Raw genomic sequence first — 25,681 nt, 5'->3', positions numbered from 1 at the left:
TCATCTCACGCTTGTTTTCTCACACCTAGAACTGGACCAGCTGATGAATCCCTGTCTTACTTGAATCTTCGCTCACCTCCCTGGGGTAACTACTGCATCATCATGGGTGTGATGTTTATGGAATCTTGGATGATAGAAGAGCCTGGGTTGAAAGGGAGAAAGGAAAACTAATCCCATTTTCTATCTGTTTGCTGCCAGACCTCGTGTCCTGCTGGCCAGCTGCCCGTGCAGCTCTGCTCCCTGAGTGCTGAGTGCTGCTGACCTGCCTGGCGGTGTGGCTTCCTGGTGCTTCATAGCAATGCAACAGCTGCCTGAGGGCATCTGCTAGGCTCCTCCTGCTGCTGTAACAAATTAACACAAACTTAGGGGCATAAAATGCCAATTTATTCTTATACATCCGGAGAACAGAAGTCAGCAATGGGCCCACAGGCTGAAATCAAGGTGTTGGCTGTGTTCCTTCTGGCGGTTCCAGAGGAGAATGTTTCCCTGCCTTTCCCAGCTTCTACGGGCACCTTGGCTCATGGCTGCTTCCTCTGTCTTCAGAGCCAATGGAGACTTTCTTATGTGGCATCACTCCGACACTCTTCTGCCTCCCTCTTTCACATGTAAGAATCCTTGAGATTATAAGGATCCACGCAAATAATCCAGCATCATTTCCCTATTTTAAGGTCAGGTGTTAGCAACCTTAATTCCATCTGCAATCTTAATTTTCCCTTGCCATGTAATTTAAGGTGTTCACAGGTTTTTGGGGATTAGCACATGGACATCATTGGGGGTCTGGCCTACCACCAAGGTCAGACTGCTTTTTCATCACAGTTGGGCACGCATTGGTACCCAAAGAAAACACGATAATCTCTTGCCTCCTTCAACCTGTCCAGGGCAAAGGAACAGGTTCAGGAAGTGTATTCACAAGACTGTCCTCGAAGTACTCCTAGGCTCTTCTTTTAATACTTTTATCTCCAAAGGAAAAACGGGTAAGAACATTATCTGGTCAATTTATCGGTCTTCTATTGATTAATTGGAATGCAATGTTATCTGATTACATTCAAACGATTGTTTTTGCAAGCCAAGTGCTGAAGTTGTTTTCAAACATTATGTATGCTAATAAAGTTCAAGCTTACTTGTAACAATCTAGTAATGATTCTCTACAACTACCTATTGAGGGAAGACATCTGTATCTGTATTTACCAGTGCTACCAGTTCCTACTGTGATGTCAAGCACATGGGAAGAGGGGGCAGAAGGAGAGCCCATTCACCCCCAGCTACAAAACAGTTACTGGGGCCATTCAGGATGTGCAATGGAAAGAAGGATCTGGGAAAACACAGTCTTTTCCAAAAGCTCATCCAATGTATAGGAGAAGGCATCTGTGAATAGTATTGGAGAGAAAATGTACACTTATTTAAGTTGTTATACACTGGATTTACAAAAAAAAAATTATGTAAATATATATGGAGAATAATTAACTGGTTTGGCTCTGGGTTGGAAGGTGAGGTAAGAGAGAATTACTAATACTATTTTTATTCCTTTTGTATTGCCTGATTGCTTTAAAAATTATTTTTATTTTTATTTTTTTTGTGACAGGGTCTCACTCTGTTGCCTAGGCTGGAATGTGGTGGTATAATCAGGGCTCAATGCAGCCTCCACTTCCCAGCCTCAAGTGATCCTCTGATCTCAGACTTCCGAGTAGCTGGAACTACAGGTGCATGCCACTGAACCCAGCTAATTTTTTATTTTTTTGTAGATACAGGGTCTCCCTCTGTTGCCTGGGCTGGTCTTGAGCTCTTGGGCTCAAGCAATCCTTTTGTCTTGACCTCCCAAAGTGCTGGGATTAGAGGCATGAGACATCACGCCCAGCTGTTTGATTACTTTCTAAAACACATGCATACAAGACTGTCATTTTTTTTTTATTGTGTAACGTGTTGGTGAACACAATAACAGAAAAGGTCAGAGTAATTAGTGACAATTCCATGACGAAAGTGATTGGCTTTACCTGTTTCTTTTGTGCTCAGAGTACCCTCTTGATGCTCCTAGCGAATAAAGGAGCCAAAGCTAGAAGTTAGAGGCTCCAGTCTTTGGAAGTCATCTTCAGTAAAATCCTTCAGGGATGCTTAGTTATTCTAAGAATAGTTATAGATCTAATAAATATTGCCTTTGAATGGGTTAAGTTTGGATATGCAAGAAGGCCAGATGTGAGAAGTACAGGCAGCTGTGCAAGCTGGCAAAGGGAGAAAAAACTCTTCAGGGATAGGAGAAACCAGACAGATGCCCTAGGCCAGCTGTGTCTGCACTCAGGAGTCCAGGTTGGCAGCAGACAGCCCTCAAAGGTTCTGCATCTTCATCTACGGCCAATTTTGGTCTGTGAATGAATATGAATGGCTGCCTGTGATTGATTTCTTTGCCTGTTGCTATAGTTTGAAGGTGTTCTCCAAATTCATGTGTTGGAAACTTAATCCCAATGTAACAGTGTTGATAAGTGGGAACTTGAGGAGGTGACTAGATCCTGAGGGCTCTCAATGGATTAACATTGTTATCATGGGAGTAGGTTCCTTATTGCAAGAGTGGGTTTGTTATAAAACTGAGCCTGGCCCCCACTCACCCTCTGGCTCTCTCTTGAGCTTCCACCTTCTGCCCTCAACCATGATGGAGCAAGAAAGCCCTCACCATATGCCAGTCCCTTGACCTTGTACTTCCCAGCCTCCAGATATGTAAGAACTAAATCTCTGTTCTTTATAAATTACCTAGACTGTGGTATTCTGTTATAGCAGCATAAAATGGACTGAGACACCTGTCAAATAGATGATAACTTGCTCGAATGAAAAGGAGACAGAATGACTAAACGATGCCAACACTAATGTACTCTAGCCACAGAAAGGAAATAAAATTGAAAGCCAGCAAGAGAGCAGCTTCCTACTGTCTGCTTCTTCTTTATCCCTATTCCACAGAGAAATTAGAAACAGACCAGATAACATTCTTATCTCAAACATGTTAAAGGAATTTCAAGCAAGAGAGTGTGAAGTTGAATGCAAGAGGGATTCTTGAAGAGCCAGGGAGAAGGGTGTGAACAGTGAGAGGAACACACCAGGAACACTTCCATACCCCTACCTTGGCAGGTCCTCCTTTTTATAGTTCACTTGTAAGAAATGGAAGTATTTTATTCTCCATAAGACAGGCTGTGGTACTGGAAAAGGTTTGGTGTCAAATTTAAACTCTTTTAGTAGCCTCCTGGTCTTGGGCAACACACTTAACATCATACCCTCAGTTTCTACATCTATAAAGTGGGCTGATGTTTAGAAGGATTAGATGAGGCAGTGTGTGATGCACGTGGGAGCCAGACCTGTTTCCTCTTTCCCCCTTGACTTCTGCTCACTCAGGCATATGTGCCCGAGCAAAGGGCAGAGGAACCCATTTAACAAAGAGAAAATAAGAACAATACATGTAAAGAACCTAATGCCATGCACAGAGGGCTATCCTATTATTCAGCTAATATCCCATTAGCTCTGGGAAAGCTGAACCTCTTTTCCTCGCTTTATTTTCCCATGAAACTCTCCAGGACTTCCCCTACCCTTCCTATACACTTGCTCCCCTGTACTAGTTTGCTAGAGCTGCTGTAAAACATTACCACAAGCTGGGAGGCTTAAGCAACAGAAATGTATCGTTTCACAGTTCAAGATCAAGGTGTCTGCAGGGCTGGTTCTTTCTGAGGGTTGTGGAAAAAAAACTCTGCTCTGTGCCTCTCTCTTAGCTTCTGCTGGTTTGCTGGCAGTCTTTGATGCTCTTTTGGCTTGCAGGAGCAGGACCCTGATCTCTGCCTTCATCTTCACGTGATATTCTCCCTGTGAGTATGTGTGTTTGTGCCCACATTTCCCATTTTTGTAATGACCAGTCACACCGGATTGGAACCCATCCTAATGACTTCATCTAAACTAACTTTATCAGCAATGACCTTACTTCCAAATAAGGCCACATTTTTCAGTAGCTGGGATTAGGACTGCAAAATGTGGATTTTGGAGGGAGGCATAATTTTACCCAAAACAGCCCCCAATAAGGAGAGTGAATCGTTTGACTGGTGGGTGATGAAGCTCTGGCAGTGGCTGAGATTTTGCACTTGTTGGAGCTAAGCTATAACATAGCACCAGGGACCGTGGGAGGCAGTGATGTTGGATGGGTTTGTCAGCTTTTCAAATCCCAGGTTTTCCATAGGGGCGGTCCCCAGGTCTACACCAGCTAGGGCTTTCTATGAGCAGATCCTTAGCCTGCCATTTGGTGGCAGTTCGAAAGTCATGATCTCCATCCAGTGTTCTCACCAGTAAACAGACTGTTTACTTTCCATGTGTCTGTTTTCGTTGTCTTATTTTTCAATTAGTCCTAAACTTGGGAGAGGAAAAGGGTGTGTTTATTAGGCCCCTGGGTCCTAATATACAGATTTTAAGGAGGCATCAGAGGCCTGGGGAGCTCGGGAAGGTTTGGGAAGTGGCCTGAGCTCCCACCGCCTCCAATCCACGTGCAGGCTGCCCGACCAGAGCCTGGTCTCCCTACTTGGAGTCGCCTGCTGCTTCCTCTGAGGACCCATCACGTGCTCTCCTTGTATCCTGGGGCACAAAGGGCTGAGTGAGTCAGGGTAAGGGTTACTGTGGCCACCGACAGAGGAGATGTCAAGGCCTTGGGGCTCTTGTTTTTTGTCCACAGAAATGGAGGCAGAGAATGAGGTCTTAGGGGACAACAGGTATCCTTCGAGTTGGTGGAAAGAAGCTGTATTTCTCTCAAGGGACCGCCGTCTCACCCCTCTTCTGGAGGAAGGGCCTCCACCCAAGCTGAGATGATCTAGGAGACAAATGTTGTTTTATTGGATGGGGTTCCTAGCTCCTGTTGGTGGACCACTTTTCCTAAGGAAATAGATGTGTGCATGATGCTCTGCCCAAGATGCAGAAAGGGACCCAGTGCTCAGCCCCTGACTCTCCCTTTATCATTCCCAACAGCTCCCAAGACTTTCATTACAATTGCCCGATGGCTGCCTCAGCAGAGACAGCGGACTAGAGCCAGCAGCCATCAGTTTCCGATTGGTCAGACCCTATGCCAAGCAATTTATGTGCATGACTGCAGGGCCAGGATTTGGATGAGGAATATGAGGCTCCCACCTCGGTGCAACATTTAAGGGAGTGCTAAAAAAAAAAAAACCTTACTAATTATGATAAACAATGTATATATTTTTATAATAAAATATGTATTGTATAAAATTATCTTAACCATTTTTTTTTTTTGAGACAGAGTCTCGCTCTGTCGCCCAGGCTGGAATGCAGTGGCCGGATCTCAGCTCACTGCAAGCTCCGCCTCCCGGGTTTACACCATTCTCCTGCCTCAGCGTCCCGAGTAGCTGGGACTACAGGCACCCGCCACCTCACCCAGCTAGTCTTTTTTGTATTTTTTAGTAGAGACGGGGTTTCACTGCATTAGCCAGGATGGTATCGATCTCCTGACCTCGTGATCCACCCATCTCGGCCTCCCAAAGTGCTGGGATTACAGGCTTGAGCCACCGTGCCCAGCCTATCTTAACCATTTTTAAAAGTTCATAGGGCTAAGTACATTCACATTGTTGTGCTGAAGAATATTTTAATGCAATATTTTTTCATCTAAGTCAAAGCAAAAAAATTCAGGATGAAAATATTACCAAAAATGTAAACTGAAGGTGGGGTCTGACCCTGCATTGCTCAGCCTCCCTTGCCTCATCCCCTCCCAGCCCTACGTGACTGGCCCATCCCTCTTTAGATGGAGAAACTGAGGCACAGAGCAGCTACCTCAGTGACCCAAGATTATACAACCTGTGGTTTCCATTCAGATGCAGATGTGGACGCCTGCTCCTCTGAGCTTGGATTTTACGCCTGTCCACATAACACTCATCTCAAAGACAGTGGCAACTAACTGAGGTTCCCAGTGCAACACCTAGGACACAGTCCAGGATCTGCAAGTGGGGCCAGTGCTATCATGGGTCCGCTCGTCCTTCTGCCAGCTCCACTCTCTTCTCCTCCTTGTCCCTGCCCCGCCTCTCTAATCTTCTCTCCACACTATGGGAATGGCTACATTTGTATAGCAAGAGGAGCCCCGTGTCTCTTCCAATCACACTTCCATGGTTCCACATGGTCTATGAAAATCAAGACACCTCCTCCAAATGACCCTCCTTCACAGACAGTCTTAACAATCAGCTCCCAGTAGGCCTTTCCCCTCTCCATCCCTCCCCGCAAACCACGCCCTGGCGGGCCACACTGAGCCACCTGTCTGTCCCCAGACATGCATCATCTTCCTCCTACAGGTGGATCTTCTGGTCTGGAGCATCTCTCTGCGCCTTCACCCGCAAACTCTCCTTCTTCCCCAGGACATACTCTGGGGTGGGTTCCTAGAGTTCTTCAGGTGGAGTCCATGGTTCCCTCCCAAGGAGCTGTCCGGCAGTTTAGCATGGACTGTTTTAATGACACTAAGTATCCCCACGATGCACCACAGTTCAGGCTTCCTCCTCTTCTGTTAAACCACAACTGTCACGTCTTCCTCATCTTTGTTCCTATAATGCCTGGCAAAGTCCTGGGCACATACTAGAAATTCATGATATGTTTGTGTGGAATAAGAGCTGTGATCCATTTCATCTAAGCTGTTGATCTAACACTGGGCCAAGAAGGAGAGGCTGAGATGGCTACGGCTGCTCCAGTTATCTAGGGGAGGGGCAGACTGGCTGCGGAGTTCCGGGCTGACAGGCTGACTCTAAGGCAGCAGCGTCTTGGGAAAAGCATTCCGTCCAGATTCGGAAAGCCCAGCTTAGCATCTTGGTTTGTGGCTTTCTACCAAGGGCTCCAGGGTAAACTGCTAAACCTCTCCAAGCTTCAGTTTTTTCTTATTTAAAATTGGAAAAAAAAAACCCCATAACATATCATTTATGATGTTATCCTGAGAATTACGTGATGATTAGAGGTATTAAAGAGTTATTTTGTCCATAAAGCACGAGAGTGACATTATTATTTATTGATTTCTTAACGGTGCTGATAAGCACACTCTAATGGCTTCCTTCAGATGAGGTGGTTGAAGAATTCAGAATCATAAAAACCAAGGGCAACATGAGCACCTCATGAGCACAGAATGTACTAAGCAGATCAGGGAGGCTGCCCCAAGGAAAAGATATTCTGCTGTTTGACAAAACTAATTGATGCGGTGGTTTCATTTAGCAGAATTATCAGCAACGCACACGCTGGAAAACAAGTAGTTATGTGTCTCTACCCAAGGAATTAATCTAATCTGGAAACTGGGGATGACAAAAATGAAGTCAGTTCTCTCTCCAACTGGGAAGATTTTATGAACAACCAGGACAGTGAAAAGGTTCCTTGCTTAGATTAGTGCAGGACAGTTATTAGGCAGCTGGCACAGCAGAAAAAGAAGGGCCATTCATCAATTCGGTCATTCACTCATTCATTCAGGTAGGAGCTATTTATTCAGGATGTTGTTTTGGGGAAAGACAAAACTGATACTGATCAAAGACATGATCATCATGTACATGAGAACGTCGTTTGTGAAGTGATGGGCATTAAATACCCAAGCACACAGGCAAGAACATCCCTCCAAATTGTGAGAAGTTCTGAATCAAAAGCCCAGAACGCTTTGACAAGGCCATAGAGAAGACCGAATGTATATGGAATGGACGTGTCAAGAAGGGCCTCTTACAACAAGAGACATTTAAGCTGGGATACAAAGGTGGAAAGTCCTCCAGATGCTGGTAGTCACATGTAAAGGTCCTGAGATAGAAAAGACCTCAATGTACAGAACAACGGAAAAGAGGCTAGTATTGCAAACATGGCATATGAGGAGCAGAGGGGCCCCACACAAGGCAGGAGACTTGCAGAGCACTATGTCCACACAGCTGAGACGGGCTGACACCAGTTCTCAGATGCTTAAAATAAAATGGTGAAATCTGTGTAGAACCTTTCTCTTAAGGACTCAGGAAGAGTGATACAAGACAGATGGCCATAATAATCCAGCAGTTGAAGAAAAAACTTTTGCAGAATGAGGAGACAACATACAAGGAAGGTAATGTGAGAAAAAGAGAAGAATATGGCCCAGAAAATGTAATGGAGGTGAACATACAGAAAAAAAAAGGAAGAGCTGTGAAAAGCTGTTGGTAGTTTTCAAAAAGTGATACAGAGTTACCATGAAATCCATCAATTCTGCTCCTAGGTATATACCCCAAATAATTGAAATGGGTATGTAAACAAATACAATAGCCGAAGAGTGAACACAGCTCACGTGTCCATCAATGGATGAGTGGATACACCAAATGTGCTATATCCATGCAGCGGCATATTATTCAGTCATATAAAGGAATAAAGTTCTAAAACATGCTACAACATGGATGAACCTTGAACACGTCATGCTAAGTGAAGGAAGCCAGTCATAAAAGCCATCTATTGTATGATCCTATATATATATGGAATATGCAGGAAAGATAATTCATAGAGAAAGAGCACAGGTTGGTAATTGCCAGGGCCTGGGCAAGGCAGAATGGGAGTAACTGCTTAATGAATATGGGGTTTTCTTTCCGGGTGACGAAAATATTTTGGAACTAGGTAGATGTGATTTTCACCACACTCTGAAAGTACTAAATGGTGCTGAGTTGTTCAGTTTTAAATGGTTAATTTGATGTTACGTAAATTTCTTCTAAATTAGTTGGAATGAAAGGGATAGAAAGGATAGGGGAGGAAATGCCTGGGAGGTTGGAGGGTCATAATCTGGTCACAAATAGAAGGTGTTGCTGGTTGGAGGGGCTCATTCTGCTGCTGGTTGGATCTGCTTGAGGCAGGTGCATCTGGGTTTGGTGGTCTATGGCACTCCTTGACCTTTGTCTTCACCTGAATTAAAGTCTTCATAGCTCAGTAAGTTTTAATGACAGAGGAGGGAGCTTCCAGGCCCAATGAGGTATAAGAAGTGAGGGGAGCCCTTTCTCCAGCAGTGTCCCCGCCTCGTGGTGCTTTGGTGCTGCCTGTCTGGGCTGCTGTCCCCTTCCATCCCTGTGGGAGTGGGAAGCTGCTGGGACAGGCAGCTCCACCTTCCCAGGCCTCTGTGTTAGCTCTGGGGATCCCAGCTTGGTGCTCGAGAGGAAACAGGAGGCTATTCTGCCTCAATGATTTCCCCTCAAACAGGAATGATCCCTGGGAAATCCTAATAAGCCCTGGCATCATTTCTTTTGTGAGCCTGTTACTGCAGGAGCTGGCAGAGGACGCTCTGCTTCATCTGACTCTTAATCTATTTCAGCTGCTTAGGAGTGACGGGGTCAAGGACAAATGACATTTAATCATGTGTGGTAGCCAGGATGGCAGTGCTGCCTGCAGAGGAGAAATCAGAAAAGTTCCTTTGTGTTCTAGGAAGAAACTCAGCGCTGCTTCCATGCACATTAAGGAGAAACGCTGCCCTTCAAGCCCCATCAGATTCTGAGCAATGCGACAGGCCACACGCCACGCCTCCTGGCAGGCCTCAAAAGGACACGATGCTTTTGCTTACCTGAAACCATTATTTTTTTGCAGTAAGCTTCATTTCCTCCAACCACCTGACTCTAACTTGTGCAAAATAGCTCCGTGAGCAGTAAGTACCCATCAGGGTGATGCTTTCCTTTGGCAGAACCCTCATGTGTTTATATAAATTAGTCCGCAATTAGCAATTACATTGTTGTTCCAAAATAAGGGCAGGCAACATGTAACCCTGGGAAGAACAATGGTCTGGACATGGAAGTCCAGACAGGACTATTATGGAGAATTATGGGGGATGATTAATCAGCTGGCCTCTTCCTGGGCACGGCCATTCTCACATACAATCTTTGTGCTAACGCAGCTACTTTCTGGTAATAAGTTACCGTAAGAGAAGTGTAATTAGCTGTTGGGATTCATTAGCTCCAGTCAGTGCATCACCGGTACAACATCTTCCTTGCCAGTTTACTGCTTGTTAATGGGGAGCGATGATGTATTTGTACCTCTATGGAACGACAAGGAAGGACACAGGGCTAATCTGAAGTCCTGGCAGTCTGTCCTTTTAGGTAGCAGACTGAAATACTGAAAATGAGTATATGACACAGAGGAAGAGTCCAGGGTCCTGAAAAGCCAGTGTGGAAGGCTGTCAGTCTGTTCACACATATTATTACTAAATATTGCTTCTTCGGTTAATCCTGTTGGAGGCAAGAACATGTCGACCAAGCACGAAACCTGGACAGGGCTGTCTTCCCTTTAGCTTTTGCCGGCTTTAGAAAATTTTGTAGTGGGTACTTCTAGAAGCTTCTGTCAGTTTAGAACAAGAACTAACAAGACTTAAGGAGTATTGACTTTTACTTTCAATTGCTTCTCAATTCTGTTTCCAGAATAAGCAATTGGCTTTCTGTGACATGATGAAGATCCCATCCCAGAGAGGCAGACGGGGGCCCCACGAGGCTGTGCAGGAAGGCAAGTGCTAATTCTCTCTGCTCACCCCAAAGGCACCTCTGCTTCCTATGAGACCCCCAAACTGCCAGTGAGTCAGTGTTCGGAGACCCCACCTCTCACTTCCACAGCACAGCTGCACAGGGCAATGGAAAAGAACCCAGGGAACCGGACCTCCTGCTGAACCTCCATCCCACAGCGATCGTCAAGCATCCCTGAGTAAATCTGGTGGACTTCTCCACTGGCCAGCACAGTGACAGGACAAAGTTGTTATCCTAGGCAAAGGGGCCCGAGAGCACAGAACGGCACATGGAGACTTTTCTACTCACTCACTTGAAATAGTCTTGGTCAACTAGAGGGAAACTGAATTTTATTTCAAACATTCTTGGTTAATTAAGGACCAACTAGACTCAAGAAAAAGAGGATGTGGGGCCAGCAGAATGTGGAGATGCGCGGTGCAGCACAAAGAGTATCCAGCGCTGCACGCTGACATCAGGTGGCGGCAGGCGGTCAGGCCTCTGAACTGCTGTCTTCATTTTTTCTTTTCTTTTTTTTTTTTTGAGGGGGAGTTTTGCTCTTGTCGCCTAGGTTGGAGTGCAGGAGCATGATCTCGGCTCACTGCAACCTCTGCTTCTGGGTTCAAGAGATTTTCTGCCTCAGACTCCTGAGTAGCTGGGATTACAGGTTCCCGCCACCACACCCAGCTAATGTTTGTATTTTTAGTAGAGACGGGGTTTCACCATGTTGGCCAAGCTGGTCTTGAACTCCTGACCTTGTGATCCACCCACCTCAGCCTCCCAAAGTGCTGGCATGACAGGCATGAGCCACCGTGTCTGGCCTAAACTGCTGCCTTCTAAGTGCCTTTCATGCTTCTCATTGCTGGTGTTTTCCTTCCTCCAAAAGGATAACATCTTCCAGCTGGAGATCTTCACTTAAGGTTCGTCAACAGGGGCATGGCCCCATGTGGACTCTGCTTGTTCTGTGAGCTGCATTAACTCACTGGTTGCTTAGCCCAACTTTGGTATATGTCAGTTTTATTTATTTTCAAATAATGCCACTTTGAAAAGGGAAAGAATAAACAGCATGAAAATAGATGTGTTAAAGTGCTGGAGAGGCTGGGTATGTAAGCAGTAAATGATAGTGTTTGGTGTGCTCTTTCTTCTTCAATTTACGGTTAATAGATTTGTTTGCTTCTCCTCCAGGGAAGTTACTTCTTATGCAATGTAATATAATTTGGGAGGCAGCAGGAAGAAAAATTATATTTTTAATATCAAGAAGTTATGAAGGATTTAAAGAATGAACTAGCTTTTTATTTATCAGGGAGCTAATACCCTGTACTACTGTTTTATAGAAATATCTATTAAACACCATTTTAAACCAATTGAAAATTCACTAGACTTTCTCAATGAATTTCTTTTAAAGTGAGTAATTTGTTCATATTAATGGAAGAATCCAAATATTCATGTCTTCATAGGAAGAATGACTAGTCATTCACACTGAAAAGATAAAATTAAATATTTGCTTGTCCTTTTAAAAGAAGCCCATATTTGCAACCAAATTATAGGATACATAATTTAAAACAACTTTTAGTTGCAGTGTGCCAATTTTCATAATTAAGTAGATCAAACATCGCAGAAATAAGTGATGAAAACTTTAAAAGGGAATAGCATGATGTGGGATTTTATATTAATCATTTGTATTTAAGGAGAAATCATTATACTCTCACTTTTTCTAGCTTAGAAAACAAAATAGTGTTTGGGAAGAAATTACCCCAATACTATTTCATGGAACAAAAATGCCAGGAAGAACTCTGGACAACGATACTCCTTTTGGGAAAGAAAGGCCATCTGAAAGCAATGAAAAATGAAGCTTTTTCAAACGTTTCCTAATGGAAAAGACAGGGCACATGCAAAACCCCGAAGAGATACAAAGCTCAGGGGCTACAAGATAGAAACTTTAAGCCAGCTTCAAGTAAAAAGCTTTTATATGTAAAGAATGAATGTGTTAGTAAGAGAGAGGTGGATCAGCCACGGAGATACTGAAAAAAGGAATATTGTCTTCTGAGGCATTAATTATGGAAAACATATCCCAGCTTGTCCAGCCTGGGGCATATAACGTGGACCTAGATGCATCAGACTGTCTTATCTTAATGATATTATGCAGGAATGTCAACTGTAGACTCCACGGATTCTTCTATTTGCAACTAAGTGCAAAGTATTACCTTTCCTATGTATGGATATGTTTAGATAGACACATACTTACTATTTGTGTTACAAATGCCTACAGTATTCAGGACAGTGTCCTGCTATACAGGCCTGTAGCCTAGGAACAACAGACATATCATACAGCCTAGGGTGTGTCATAAGCTATAACGTCTAGGTTTATGTAAGTGCACCCTATGGTGTCTACGGCATTTCCGTAAGAATGAAATGGACTCAAGATGCATTTCTCAGAACACGTTCCTGTTGTTAAGCCATGTATGACTGTATAAAGCACACCTCCTTCTGACTGGGTGGGAGGAAGTGATCTGGCCGTGTTGGGTTGCACCACAGTAGACCTGAGCCCTTGTCCCTGGTGGAGCTGCTGAGATGGACAGCCGACTGTCTTTTCTGAGGAGCTCCTAAGATCACCTTACTCCTCTCCACTCCACTGAACTCTGTCCCCTCCCATTGAAGAGGACTGTCACTGCTGAGCCCTGACTCAATAAAACCACTTCACATCTTTACTAGACACACTGATCAGGAGTGAGCTGCCCGGCCAGGAGCTTCCTCTGCTCTAGGACCAGGTGTGGGGAAAATGGGGTAGAGTGGGGTGAGTGGCGTGTCTCATCTGTTCCCATGTCCACACACAGTCCTTCTCATTTTCAAGAACCTGGATTAAGAGTGCTGAATTCAGGCTGGGTGCATTGGCTCATGCCTGTTAATCCCAGCACTTTGGGAGGTTGAGGCAGTAGGATCACTTGAAGTCAGGAGTTCAAGACCAGCCTGGCCAACATGGTGAAACTCCATCTCTACTAAAAACACAAAAATTAGCTGGGTGTGGTGGTATGTATGTAGTCCCAGTCACTGGGGAGGCTGAGGCAGGAGAATCGCTTAAACCCAGGAGGTGGAGGTTGCAGTGAGCCGAGATCACGCCACTGCACTCTAGCCTGGGCAACAGAGCAAGACTCCGTCTCAAAAGAAAAAAAAAAGGGTGCTGAATTCAGCTGACACATGCCCCTCATCCTTGGCCAAGACTGGCATGAGCTAGTTTGGGGCTTATGATACAACACTTTAAAAATTCTTTCTCAAAAAATTCTCTTTAATAGATGAATAATATTGGCAGCCAACTGAACTTAACATAAAAACAATAATAATTCCTCTTCTTACCTGTGGCTAATACAAGAGTAGACCACAGAAAATAAACGTCCTTGGAGCTTGGCAGCCAGAGCGTGATTATCATTAACATTACTTTGTGAAGGGGCTTTTTTCAAGGTCACTCTAGAATTAGAGGCACCGTGGGACCAAGCGCTCATCCATTATATGGGTTAAAATGACTAATTGAGGGTCTGAGTTTAATTATAATCGCAAGTAAAGGCACAGTGCAGATACTTTGATGGGCTTAATAACATTCTTATGTACACAAAGATAGATGGAAAAAATTAGGGTTGTATATTGTTGTCCTTTAGGACAAGATACTGAAGTGGGAATAGAATAATAAAAATAAATAAACGACTCAGCGGCACCAGGAAATGAGCTGTGGAAGTTAGCCAGCCAGCCTCATGCACATACTTCAGCTGGAGATAAAGTCCTAAGTATCCATGACTAAATATAATGTGACTATACAGGAGTGCGGATCACAGTTGTTTTATTGAGCTAGCTGCTAGATTAAAAGGTAAAAAAGAATGCTCTGCAAGCTTTTACCCACAGTTCACCCTGAAATGACACGGCCACGACGGGATCTTTAGGATATTGATTGGTGATATTTTAAATGGGAAATGTAGTCATGTTTCACAGAAAAATCCAGAAAGCATCAGGTCTGTACGCAGCTGCTAGAGTCAACATCCTTAAATGATACTGATATGGTGTCACATCCCCTGCTTAAGAACCTCAAATGACTTCTGGCTGTCCATAGTATCAGAAAAATCCATGCAATGTTCAGAAGCTAGTTTGATGTCAGGAGGAAAAGGAAAGGTTGGCTCATAAATGAGAGCAGAACACACAGAAATCAGATCCGTGTGTGGGGAGACCCTCATTTCATGCCTATCCAGTCAAGAGGCTGGATTTGAACCTTTTTTGGCTGAGACAGCCACATCTCGGCTTGTAGAACTCAATCCTGCTACAGGTAGTGTTTGATTTTGTAGCTAAGCTACAGAGGGGAATGGCCTTGTGCACAGAGAAAAACAGAAAAACATCTCCGATCTGGGTTGTTTGTTGAGTGTGTGGGCACTGTCTGGGGACAGGCAGCATCTCTGGGTTGTCTACCTCCTCCTCTTCTCAGTGCTGCATCCTCAGGTGGCTCCTTAGCTTCCTAGCTGAGCAGCCCCTCTCTTATTTTCTTATTGGAGCAACCATAATAGATTCCTAGGCTGTCAGAACAGAGTACCACAAACTAGGTGGCTTAAAACAACAGAAATTTATTATCTCAAGTTCTAGAGGCCAGCAGTCTAAAATCAAGGTGCCAGCAGGGCTGTGCTCTGTCTGAAGGCTCTTGGGAAAATTCCTTCCCTGCCTCTTCCTAGCTCCTGGTGTTGCAGCAATTCTTGGTTATCTCTGACTTGTGGCTGCAACACTCCAATCTCTGCCTTTGTCTTCACAAGGCCTTCTTCCCTGTGTGTCTCTCTGTGCATATGTCCTCTTTTTTATAACATGCCATTCTCTGGATTTAGGGCCCACCCTTATCTACTATGACCTGATCTTCATTAACTAATTATATCTGCAAAGATCCTATTTCCAAGTAAGTTCACATTCTGAGGTTCTGCGTAGATAAGAATTTTGGGGGAAGATTTACTCAACACACCACAGTGACTTCAGCCACTGTCCAGAGTGGAGCCAGCTCCATGTTCCCTGGTTAGCGTTCAGGCCATGGTCTCTCAACACATTTTGGTTGAAGGTGATGATTATAGCGGCCATGGGTTAAGAGATGGATTTGATCACACGATGTGCAAGGAAAGAACAATGAGTGCAAAACTGAACTGATTTCAAGGTCTGAACCTGAGTCTATATGAAATTCATTTCCCTGGAGGACTCCTTAATCATAAAGCGAAACAGAGATGACTAACAAAATAACCTCACTTATTCTTACCTCCTAAGCCTCTCCAATATTTTGTCACATTTGTTTGGGGCCATATTTTAAAATTTTTCTGTTAAAAATGGATGCTTGAATCTGGCAGAATTGGAGGAAAAGGAACAACTAGCGAACGGGAAGAAATGAAGAAGGCAGTGTTAGTGTGCCTGGGATTGGGGGTGGTGGGGAAGAGGCAGTGGAGGCAGAGCGTAGAGATGAAGCCCTTCCCTTCTGATCACATACAGCTCAAACCCCCGCAACCCCACCTCCCCAAGCCGCCGGGCCTCTCACAATCTAGCTGCCATCATCCTTATCAATTCAAGCCTCCAACAAAATGTAAGACTTTTTTTTTTCCCATTTCTATCCTTTTTCCTCAGTGACAGAAAGATACTCCAGGAACACATAGATAGATCTGCTTTTTAAAAATTCAATTTCTTGTCTCCAAATGAATTTCAAATGAAAAAGGACTAAGGGAATTAACTTTTCATTTTATATTTCACATGTGCTTAAATTTTTGCTATGTCAACATGATATAGCTTCCCATGAAGATTTTCCATTCCTTTCTAGAGAAGGCAAAGCAAGTGTCTCCTCTCTTTAGAATGTTCCTTGTGTATGTGCCTCCTTCACTATTCTGGGACCTGGAGGTGGTAGGGAATGGGTTGGCATTGGGGCATGAAGTGGGAACAGCCACAATATCTACTGCCTAGAGGAAGGTCTGAGAAACTGGACAGAGCCTATTAAGCCTGCATGAAATTGTCTAAAGACAGAATAGTGTCAGCTTGTCAGGTTCTGGCTAAGACTTAGGCATATTTTACTGACTTAAATTTATCTCTAATAAGCTTTTGGACATTTACAAGCAATATAATTTGCATTCATAATTTTTTTTTCCAAAAAATGAAAAGACGACCTCTTTAAAAATAGTAATTCCTTAAATTCTTAACCTTGGCTCCCCACCCTGAAATCACATAAAGTCTGAATCCTGCTAGGAAAAAAAATCAAGAGTAATGATTTTCAATAATGACCTGATGAATTTAGTTTTACCTACCGCATGCTTCTTCTGCTGGATTTCTAAGCTACACTAATTTAGGAAATAGTATTCTAGGAAGAGTTTTATTTTCTTGGACGTTTTATTTTCTTTATATTTTCCTGAAACAATAGCTACAGAAGCAAACCAAAAATATCAACTCATCTTAAAGTCACTGGCAAAAGAAGAAAGGAGTCTGAGTACTGGAAAACCAATGTCAACATTATTATCTAGAATATGCCTTAAAATATAGTCTTATGTTAAAACACAAGAAGGCGCCCATAGCTCTAGTTGTCTATGTGAACATTAAAAGTGGAGGTCAAGAGAAGAGACTTGCATTGGGCTGAGTGGCTAACACTATCGAAGGTACCCAAGCACTCCGTAGGCCCTAGCAGGGAAGAATTTGAAGTAAGAAAGAAGGGAGAGGGAGAAGACCACCGGCATTTAAAAACCAAATGATGTTGGCCACTTGGATGCCACTCCGTTTATCTCTGGAAGCAAACTTAAGGAACCAACAGAGAGGCAAGTGTTGCCCTGTGAGCAGTTGGTGGTGGTTGTGTATTATTTTAAGCCCAGATCTGTTAGCAGTCTCCTATCCCCTAACTTTGTATTTCCTCTCTGTGTGGCACGGTGGGGATGGTCTGAAACCATAGTCAGGATGTGGCTCAAGTCCTGGCTTCACGACTTACTACAGATGAGCTCACTGGGCTTACGATGCATATGAGAATCAACAATGTATCTGAAGTGGAACTTTCAGGCTGCTGGGAGACAGGGATTTTATGAATAATAACAGTTACTTTAATTTTACTTCAAAATCTAGTCTTTATTGATGGTGCATCTCAAACTCCCCTACAGGACTCTTTTCAGCACTGGGTAGCCACTACTGCCCTCCGTGACGGTATCTCAGTGCATCATTTCTATGCTCAGCCCAATCTCACCTGACCCTTCAAGCCTTTTTCGACCACACCTGGCTGTCAGTCACTTTCTCACCGGTTTTTCCTCCTGTACTGCCATGATCACAACACTAAATTGCCACTAGGCAGTTGTGCTGGGGCTGAGTTTCTGCAGGGCAGAGGCTGCCCTCTCTCGGCCTCCTTAGCCCTCCCCAGCACATGGCAGGTGATCAGCAAACACTCCTGGGATAAAACAGCTGCAAGGCAGAAGCAGCACAGGAAGTCATTTCTTTAATGTGAACAACAACTTGGCTTTGGTGGAAGAATGAAGAATGTAAATCTAAAGCCTTCTATCATGATATGGATGGCATCATTTTTTGCTTCCTATTATGTATTATGTGGTCACTCCCAGCCAGCAGCAGAAGCAGCAGCAAGTGTCAAGCTACTGTAGGTGGGAATAGACAGGGATGGGGAGTCATTCTGGTCTCACCAAACTGTACTCTGGCACCACAACCCAGACCCTAAACTCAGCCAGATGATGTGTAAAGGGGACTCGTGAGCCTACACTGGTCTAGCTTCTTCATCTACTTTTTCATCAAAGGATGTCAAATGTACTTTCATAAAGGTGGTAGCCTACCTCCTTTCAAACACCATGAAGACATACTTAAGCTACTATATTAATCAGAGAGCATTTTAACAGACAGAGCTAGCCAGGTCCTTCTTGATTACACTTCTACAATCGCTTCTGAGACAGTTCCTTCTGCAGTCTTCACTATGGGCCCTGACACTCTGAAAGTAGGGAATGCTAGCAAGGGAAAAACACTTTTAAATAGTAGCGAATACGTGACATTGAAAAAAATCAGGCATGGGAGTTCAGAAGTGCCTACAATTTTAGCTTTGGGGGAGTTATATCTCTTCTGGTGGGACAGACATTTTCTAAAGGATAACAGAATTTAAGGGGTTATGAAATGGATGCCCCAGTAGAAGGTTTCAGAGTACTGTATATTTGGCATATGGTAGCACCTATCCAGAGAAATCATGTCAAATGTTCATGATTTCGTGACTCGGATGAAAAGCAGAATTGTCAGAGGATTCCCACTCCTGCCCATGAGGGCTTGAAGATATTCGTGGAGGCAGGCTCTTATCTTGCTCTGTGCACACACATTCACACAAACACACATCGCCTCTTAAGACTGGAGGCTGAGAGCATTGTGATGAATATTCATGAGATGATGATTATTAATACCACTGAGGTGATTTTGTTCCTTCTCAGTAGAGACTGGTGGTTATACCTAGAAACTGATCAACTGTAGGAGAAATGGCAGCTTTGAACCATTCCAACTAAAGCAACCCTGTATTTTTGACTTTCAAAATACAGATTATTTGGCGAGGTGTTTTTAATCACCCCTTGTGCCCCTATCCCAGCAACTTCATCCAGCAGAGATTTGCAACTTTGGTTCAAAATACACTTTGGGGAGCAGAGTTTCTAGAGTTTAGGAGAATTATATCTTGATAACTACTTTCCTTCCTAAGAGCAAAAATTAAACAAGACATAAAGTTGATTTTAAGAAATCTCAATAGATTCCTGGGGGATGATTTCTGTGAAAAATGTATCAGGAGAGAATTACAATACATTTGCTACTTTTATTATTTAAAAAACCATTTAATATAACAGGCCTTATTAAAGAGCTATTCCTAAGAATTATAGATTCTTACAGTCAAACAGAGAATTTTTAAAAGAAGAATATTTTTAAAAATAGCTACTTGCGACAGTTAACCAGATCCCTAAGTACCTGTTATGAACTCTGCCCAACCAGTCAGCCTGCCTGGTTGTGCTATATGCACGACATAATGTGAAATTACCGAGAACGACTGTTTTCAGCCCAAAAAAATGACTTATTTGGGGTTGGAATAAAAATGTTTGCTTTTCACTTTAGATCGAAGAAATCATGTGAAATAAATCTAACATTGATTAGGTAGAGAAAGATACCTATATGTCTTTATTACCTGGTTAGAAACTTTTAAAATCAACTTCTTATACTCCGTTGCCACATAAACATTCATCTTTTCAGAATGGTCTGATCCTCAGTAAAAGAGCCATTAAAGCTATGGAAAGAGACAGTGTCTGGCCAGGGGAAGATGGTGGGAGGAGGCACTCGTGACATAGGACTGACCTTAGGCACCCGGTGGCGTTACGCAGCACCTGTGATGAATGCAGCTGTATTTTCCGATCATCCTGAAGAGGCGAATTTTCCCAGCCAGAGTGAGGGATAATCACTGCGTTGGTCAGTACTGCCAGGGCATCCTGGATGATTGGCATTTTGAGTGCATCGCATGAGGAGAGGTTCCAAAGGACTCCTGCAAGAGACACACAAAAAGAGCTTTTGGGTGGCCACGAGTTTCTCTCATCTCAAAACTATCTTCCTTATTTGAGTTAATGGCACTGGCAGGAAGGATGAAGATACTGTGGACACACATCCTAGAGCGTACCCTTGATTTTAGAACATTTGTGTGAACCCATTAACAGCATTCTGTGAAAAATCTGATGAGTGAGCAGAGGAATTGTGACACGAGTATGTTTATTTCCTCATGGTGCATATTGAGAGGTCTGATTGAACTGAGGCTACCAACAACGCTTTTGTTCCATTTTAATACAATGGACCCAAGTTGCTAAATTCTGACCAAGACCAAAGAGATGTGAAAGTTATTTGAAATGGACTAGTAGAGCATCTTTGTTTTACCGAAGATCTCAGTGTGCACATGTGGTTGCCATGAAAGCTAAGTGCTTTCATAAACAACCAGCTACCATGGGTAGGACCTTATCAGAATCCAGCATCACATCAGATGACAACTGGCTCAACAAGCAATTTAAACTGTTGCCCCCTGTGACAGTTTTGTCAGCTTTTCTCCGAAAGCAATACTCATGGAGGACCTACAGAATGTTCCTCCTTCAGTAATGACAAAGGGAGAGGTGAGAAGAAGAGGGCATGTCTACAATGGACAGAGCATCACAGTAATTCATGCAGGCAGAGCAATGCAAAACGTTAAGGACAAATAGAATGCTTTAGGCTTTTAAATATTTTTTAAAAGGAGATATTCTAGAAAAGGTCATAAACATTGCATATATATTATAACATCATTTGAAAATGCTTTTAAATAATTATTCTTTTTTTGTTAGAACAGTATACATAAAGAAAAAAAGAAACAGAGAATAACATTCTATTTTTCTTTGAAAGAAAGCCTGTATACACCCTCAACCTAAACAGGTACCATCACTGCAGATATTGGAAATAAAATACATAGTTGTCTTTAGAAATAGAACTTCTAGCTTATATTTTTAACGAGCTTTCAATATATTTTAATGAAATGGGATTTTGTTCCATCTACTGTGTTAAGAATAGAACAAACAGAACATATTTATTTCTAAAATTTGTTTTATTGGTTCCTTGCATTGCACATGTTGAACTATCCAAGGACATTAATAATACAAATCTGACTGTTAATAACTAAATAAGTGACTATAAAAATAAAGTGACTATAAAGTTCAATAAAAATGTGACTACAGAGGCAAACTCAACTGTCTTTAGAAATAACATTTACCGGAAATTTTATTTAAGTGAATGCAAAGAAAACAAAATGTTTTTAGTGCCTGGCATGCATAAAATAATCCTTCAGTACAGGGGGTTAATTTGAAGGCAAATCTAGCTTGTCTTTTTTATGAATAAATTTTTATTGAAGCACAGCCATGTCTGTTTATTTCTAAATTTTTTACATCTGCTTTTGTCCTATGAAGGAATTGCTGGGTATTAGTAACAGAGACTGCACAGCCCACAAACCATAAACAATTTACAAACTGTCCCCTTACAGAAAAATTTTGTCCACCCGTGCTTTAGTGAATTTGACCATTTTATATACACTTTTGTTTGTGCTTGTATCGCCATTAGTATCCTAAATCGAGTACACAAAAAATGCTCAATGGTACACAGAAGGTGCTCAGAATATATTCTGATTTGGACTGATTTGAAATACTAGGAATATTAACATATACATTTATCTTGTTTTAAATAAAATACAAAGCTGCTTATTCATCCATTGAGAAACATTTTACCAAATTTTGGTAATCTAAATAATCAAAATAACTTCCTTCAATCATTTCCAGCCTCACAAAAATGTTATTTTTAGAGTAAAATAATTGATTTTGCAGTATTAAATAGTATATTAAAAAGAAATTAGTATCTACTCCAGTATTTGAGGATAACTTTCAGGAATATCACGCTAAGGCATTTGTGTCTGCTCTTCTAAATATACAATGCAAAAATACAGGAACAAAATGTGCATTTTTTTTCATTCCCAAATCCAGACTTAAAATACCAATATCTAAAAATTGAGGCTTGTAAATGTTTTAAAATATGGGTGACATATTCTGCTGTACAGTATATATCCTTTAAAAACTAAATGGCAGGCCGGGCATGGTGGCTCACGCCTGTAATCCCAGCACTTTGGGAGGCCAGGCGGGTGGATCACGAGGTCAGAGTTCGAGACCAGCCTGGCCAACATGGCGAAACTCCATCTCTACTAAAAATACAAAAAGTGGCTGGGCGTGGTGGCGTGTGCCTGTAATCCCAGCTATTCGGGAGTCTGGGGCAGGAGAATTGCTTGAACCCGGGAGATGAGGGTTGTAGTAAGCCAAGATCATGCCACTGCACTCCAGCCTGGGTGACAGAACAAGACTGTCTCAGGAAAACAAACAAACAACAAAATAGCAAAGAGAAATATTTGCATTTTTACATGCAATGAATATGAGAATCCAAAGGCTTTCTATGAGAATACAGCTATTTTTACTGTTTTCTTACAAACAGAAAAGACAGGGAAAGTAAGGAAGGAAATCCATGAAAACCTAAAGGCCAAATCTAGTATCTGAGAAGAAGTGAAGGAATAGAAAGGCAAATGCAGTCTGGGTCATCTTTTTATAGGCTGTTCTATCTCCTTCACCTTTCCCATTAATTCATTAATTAGTATAACCTAATTCAGAATCATGCACAAACAGAAGTTCACATTCATTCCACCTTTCCAGGCTGTCTCCATCTGCGAGTCACATTCCAGTGAACTGATCACAGTACTTGATCCATATCTCTGAACCTTCTATCTTAATTTATAACTGCAATGCACAATGCTTCCTGAACTCATTACAACTGCAATGAATCTCTATCGAACCGCTTCATCACCTCTGGATGAAGTCTTGGTAAAGTGGATGTAACGTGGCAGATTTTCTCGAGGGGGAATTCAGCAAACCAGCTGCAGAGGGTCGTCAAAATTTTGAGTTTTGGTTAGATGATCTGGACATGAGACAGGTTTAAGTATAGAAGCAGCAGTTTCTGGAGACAACTGAGATGAAGACTTACATCGTCCGGCAGAAGGAAAAGCGGGAAACAACTCGGAATTCCACATCTTTCCTGCTACACACACACACACACACACGCACACACACACACGCACACACACGTCTTGACTGATGGGAGAGAGATTAGTGGAGAGAACTGGATGTATCTAGGCATCCTCTGAACAAAGGGAAAATAAATTTTTTGCTCCAACTTTTACTTCACTCCTCCCTCCCCTTTTCCATACAGGTTTAAAATATGTCCACAAATTCTTGGACATTTCCTTCAAATGGTGGAGCCTAATCCTTCTCTCCATGCGTGGGGATTCGATTTAGTGACTCATTTGTGATCAATGAAACATGGTGGAAGTGACTGTGACTTAAGACTAGGTAATTAAAAAGGCCTTGTGGCTCCCTCCAAGCCCTCTCTCACATTGTTATTTGAGGGGAAGCCAACTGTCATGCCATCATGACCCTCAGGCAGCCTTATATAAAGAACTAGGGCTTTCAGCCAAAATTTTGGAAGTGGATTTTCCAGCCCCAATCAAGCCTTCGAATGACTGCAGCCTCATGAGAGACTCCGAGCCAGGACCACAAAATCCGCGGCTCCTGCTTGCACTCCTCGCACTTACACAGTGGGTGACGTAAATGTTGGTTGTTTTAAGCTGCTAAATTGTGGAGGAATTTGTTACGCAGCAATAGACAATATAGCGTCCCTTTCCTATGAAGCTCCTACTCTCTCTGTTGCTTTCTTCTCTCGGCTTCACTTTCCTATCCCTTTGCCTTTCTACAATGGATGGACTCATTTTTCCCTCTTGCCTTTCCACTACACTTTAATTCTTACTCCTCTCTTACCTAAATCCACGTGTTCCCTTATTCCTTCCAAATTCCAATGTGAGAGTATACAAGATATAGCAAGGATGATCCAGCTACACTTTGTAACTAAATTTAAAATGCATTTTAAGTGACAAGAATTTAATTTTTAAGTGTATCATTCTTCATGTTTGCAATTCAATAAGTGACCCAACACTTTCTTTAATTTGGAATAATCCTGCTCTTATTTCCAATTGCTGCCTTAACAAATCTCTACACAGGGGCTTGAAAAACACAAATTTCTAGGTTCTGGAGGTCTGGAGTCTGAAATGGGCTGGCAGGGCTGGCTCCTTCCAGAGGATCCTGGGGAGGATATGTTTCCTCATCTTGTCAAGCTCCTGGGGGCTGCCTGCATCGCATCCCTTGGCTTGAGATCTTACATCCCTCTGACTTTGACTTCCATCATCACATCTCCTTCCTGGATTCTGACCCTTCCACCTCCCTCTCATAAGGGCACTCTGATCACATTAAGCCCACCTGGATAATCCAGGACAATCTCCCCATATGAAGCCTTCCTAGGTTAATCGTACCTGCAAAGTCCCTTTCACCATGAAAAGTAACATTTATAGGCTCTGGGAATTAGGGCGTGGGCTTTTCTTGGAGGGCAGCGGCATTATTCGGTCTACTACATATCCCTTCAAAAATAACCTGTTATGCTCAAAATAAATTTAAACTTCTTATGGTAGGCTCATGATCAGGCCTTTCTCTAAATCTCTAAATTCATCTTGAATCACATTTATTCATTCATTTATCCATTCCATAATATTGAGGACCTACTACATGCACATGGTTCTGTTGGACAAGGAATGGAGACATCAGTGAAGAAAACAAAAATTCCCTGTGCTGGTGGCCCAGGTACCACATAGCTCTAGTCACTATGCTCCAGCCAAAATAGCCTGTTTCTTCTTGAACACATAAGCTCCTTTGTGTCCCAGATGCCTGGACTTGCTGCTGCCTCATTCTGGAACATTCTTTCCTAGATCTTTCCATGGCTAATCCCTCTTCCATTCACGTCACCTTAAATGTGCTAAACTCAGAGAGGCTTTTCTGGATCAGTCTAATCTACCTTCCTAGATGCTTGCTGTCAGATCTCCTATTTAATTTCAGCAGCAACCTCAACACTAACTCATTCTGTCATTTGCTCACAGTTCCATCCTCCAACAGGGTCCCAGGCATAAAATGAAAGCAGACACTTGCTGAATGCCCATCGTATGCAGAACACACAGAGCTACAGAATCCCTGGCACACAGAATACGCCCTGACACACACGAGTGTTCACCAAACAGGCACTAAAGAAAAATAAAAAATAACAGCTGGATAGTAGGACCTTATAGGATGCCATGTGCTCTAAGCATCGAATGTTCTGTAAGTATTATAGTGTTAGCAAAATGACATCATGCCTAGAAAAAATAAAACAGCAGATGCAAGATGTAATTTCGCAAATAATACATCCAAACGAGAATAGAAAAATGTTATTTCAGTGGGATTATTTACTTTGAATCTACAGAAATTCTACTTTTAGCTAGTAGAGAAAAATTTATAGCACTGAAACATATTAATCTGTTTTGTATTAAAAGGCTTATCTCTGGTGTTTCACTTGGGTAATTTTCTTATATTAACTCCCTGATAATTCTAAATTAACCCAGGTAATACTAAACTTTCAATTTGAGGAAAAACTATAAAACTGATTGAATTCACACCAGTTTTTCAGCATCCATAACAAATTACCCTGTTTGTTTATATCTGAGGATAACATGAAAAATGGTTTAATATTTTGGTTGATGGTCACTAGAAGATTTAAATTTACCTGATGAA

The 25,681-nt window shown here is 42.5% G+C and overlaps 2 protein-coding genes across 6 annotated transcripts in view; both read right to left on the bottom strand.

The window, feature by feature from the left end:
- Positions 1 to 25,681, bottom strand: part of CTNND2 (catenin delta 2) — a 935,738-nt gene that overhangs the window by 164,759 nt on the left and 745,298 nt on the right. For all 4 annotated transcript variants that reach the window (XM_050794061.1, XM_050794059.1, XM_050794060.1 and 1 more), the window contains one exon: positions 19,791 to 19,974. In XM_050794061.1, coding sequence (XP_050650018.1) covers positions 19,791 to 19,974 — 184 coding nt within the window. The remainder of the gene's footprint in view (positions 1 to 19,790; positions 19,975 to 25,681) is intronic.
- Positions 1 to 25,681, bottom strand: part of DAP (death associated protein) — an 840,643-nt gene that overhangs the window by 460,995 nt on the left and 353,967 nt on the right. The window lies entirely within an intron of this gene.

Source organism: Macaca thibetana, chromosome 6, assembly GCF_024542745.1.
Source record: "Macaca thibetana thibetana isolate TM-01 chromosome 6, ASM2454274v1, whole genome shotgun sequence".
In the NCBI taxonomy this organism is placed as follows: Eukaryota; Metazoa; Chordata; class Mammalia; order Primates; family Cercopithecidae; genus Macaca; species Macaca thibetana.
The sequence above is the reverse complement of the archived record's forward strand: the minus strand, read 5'-3'. Positions and strand labels throughout refer to the sequence as shown.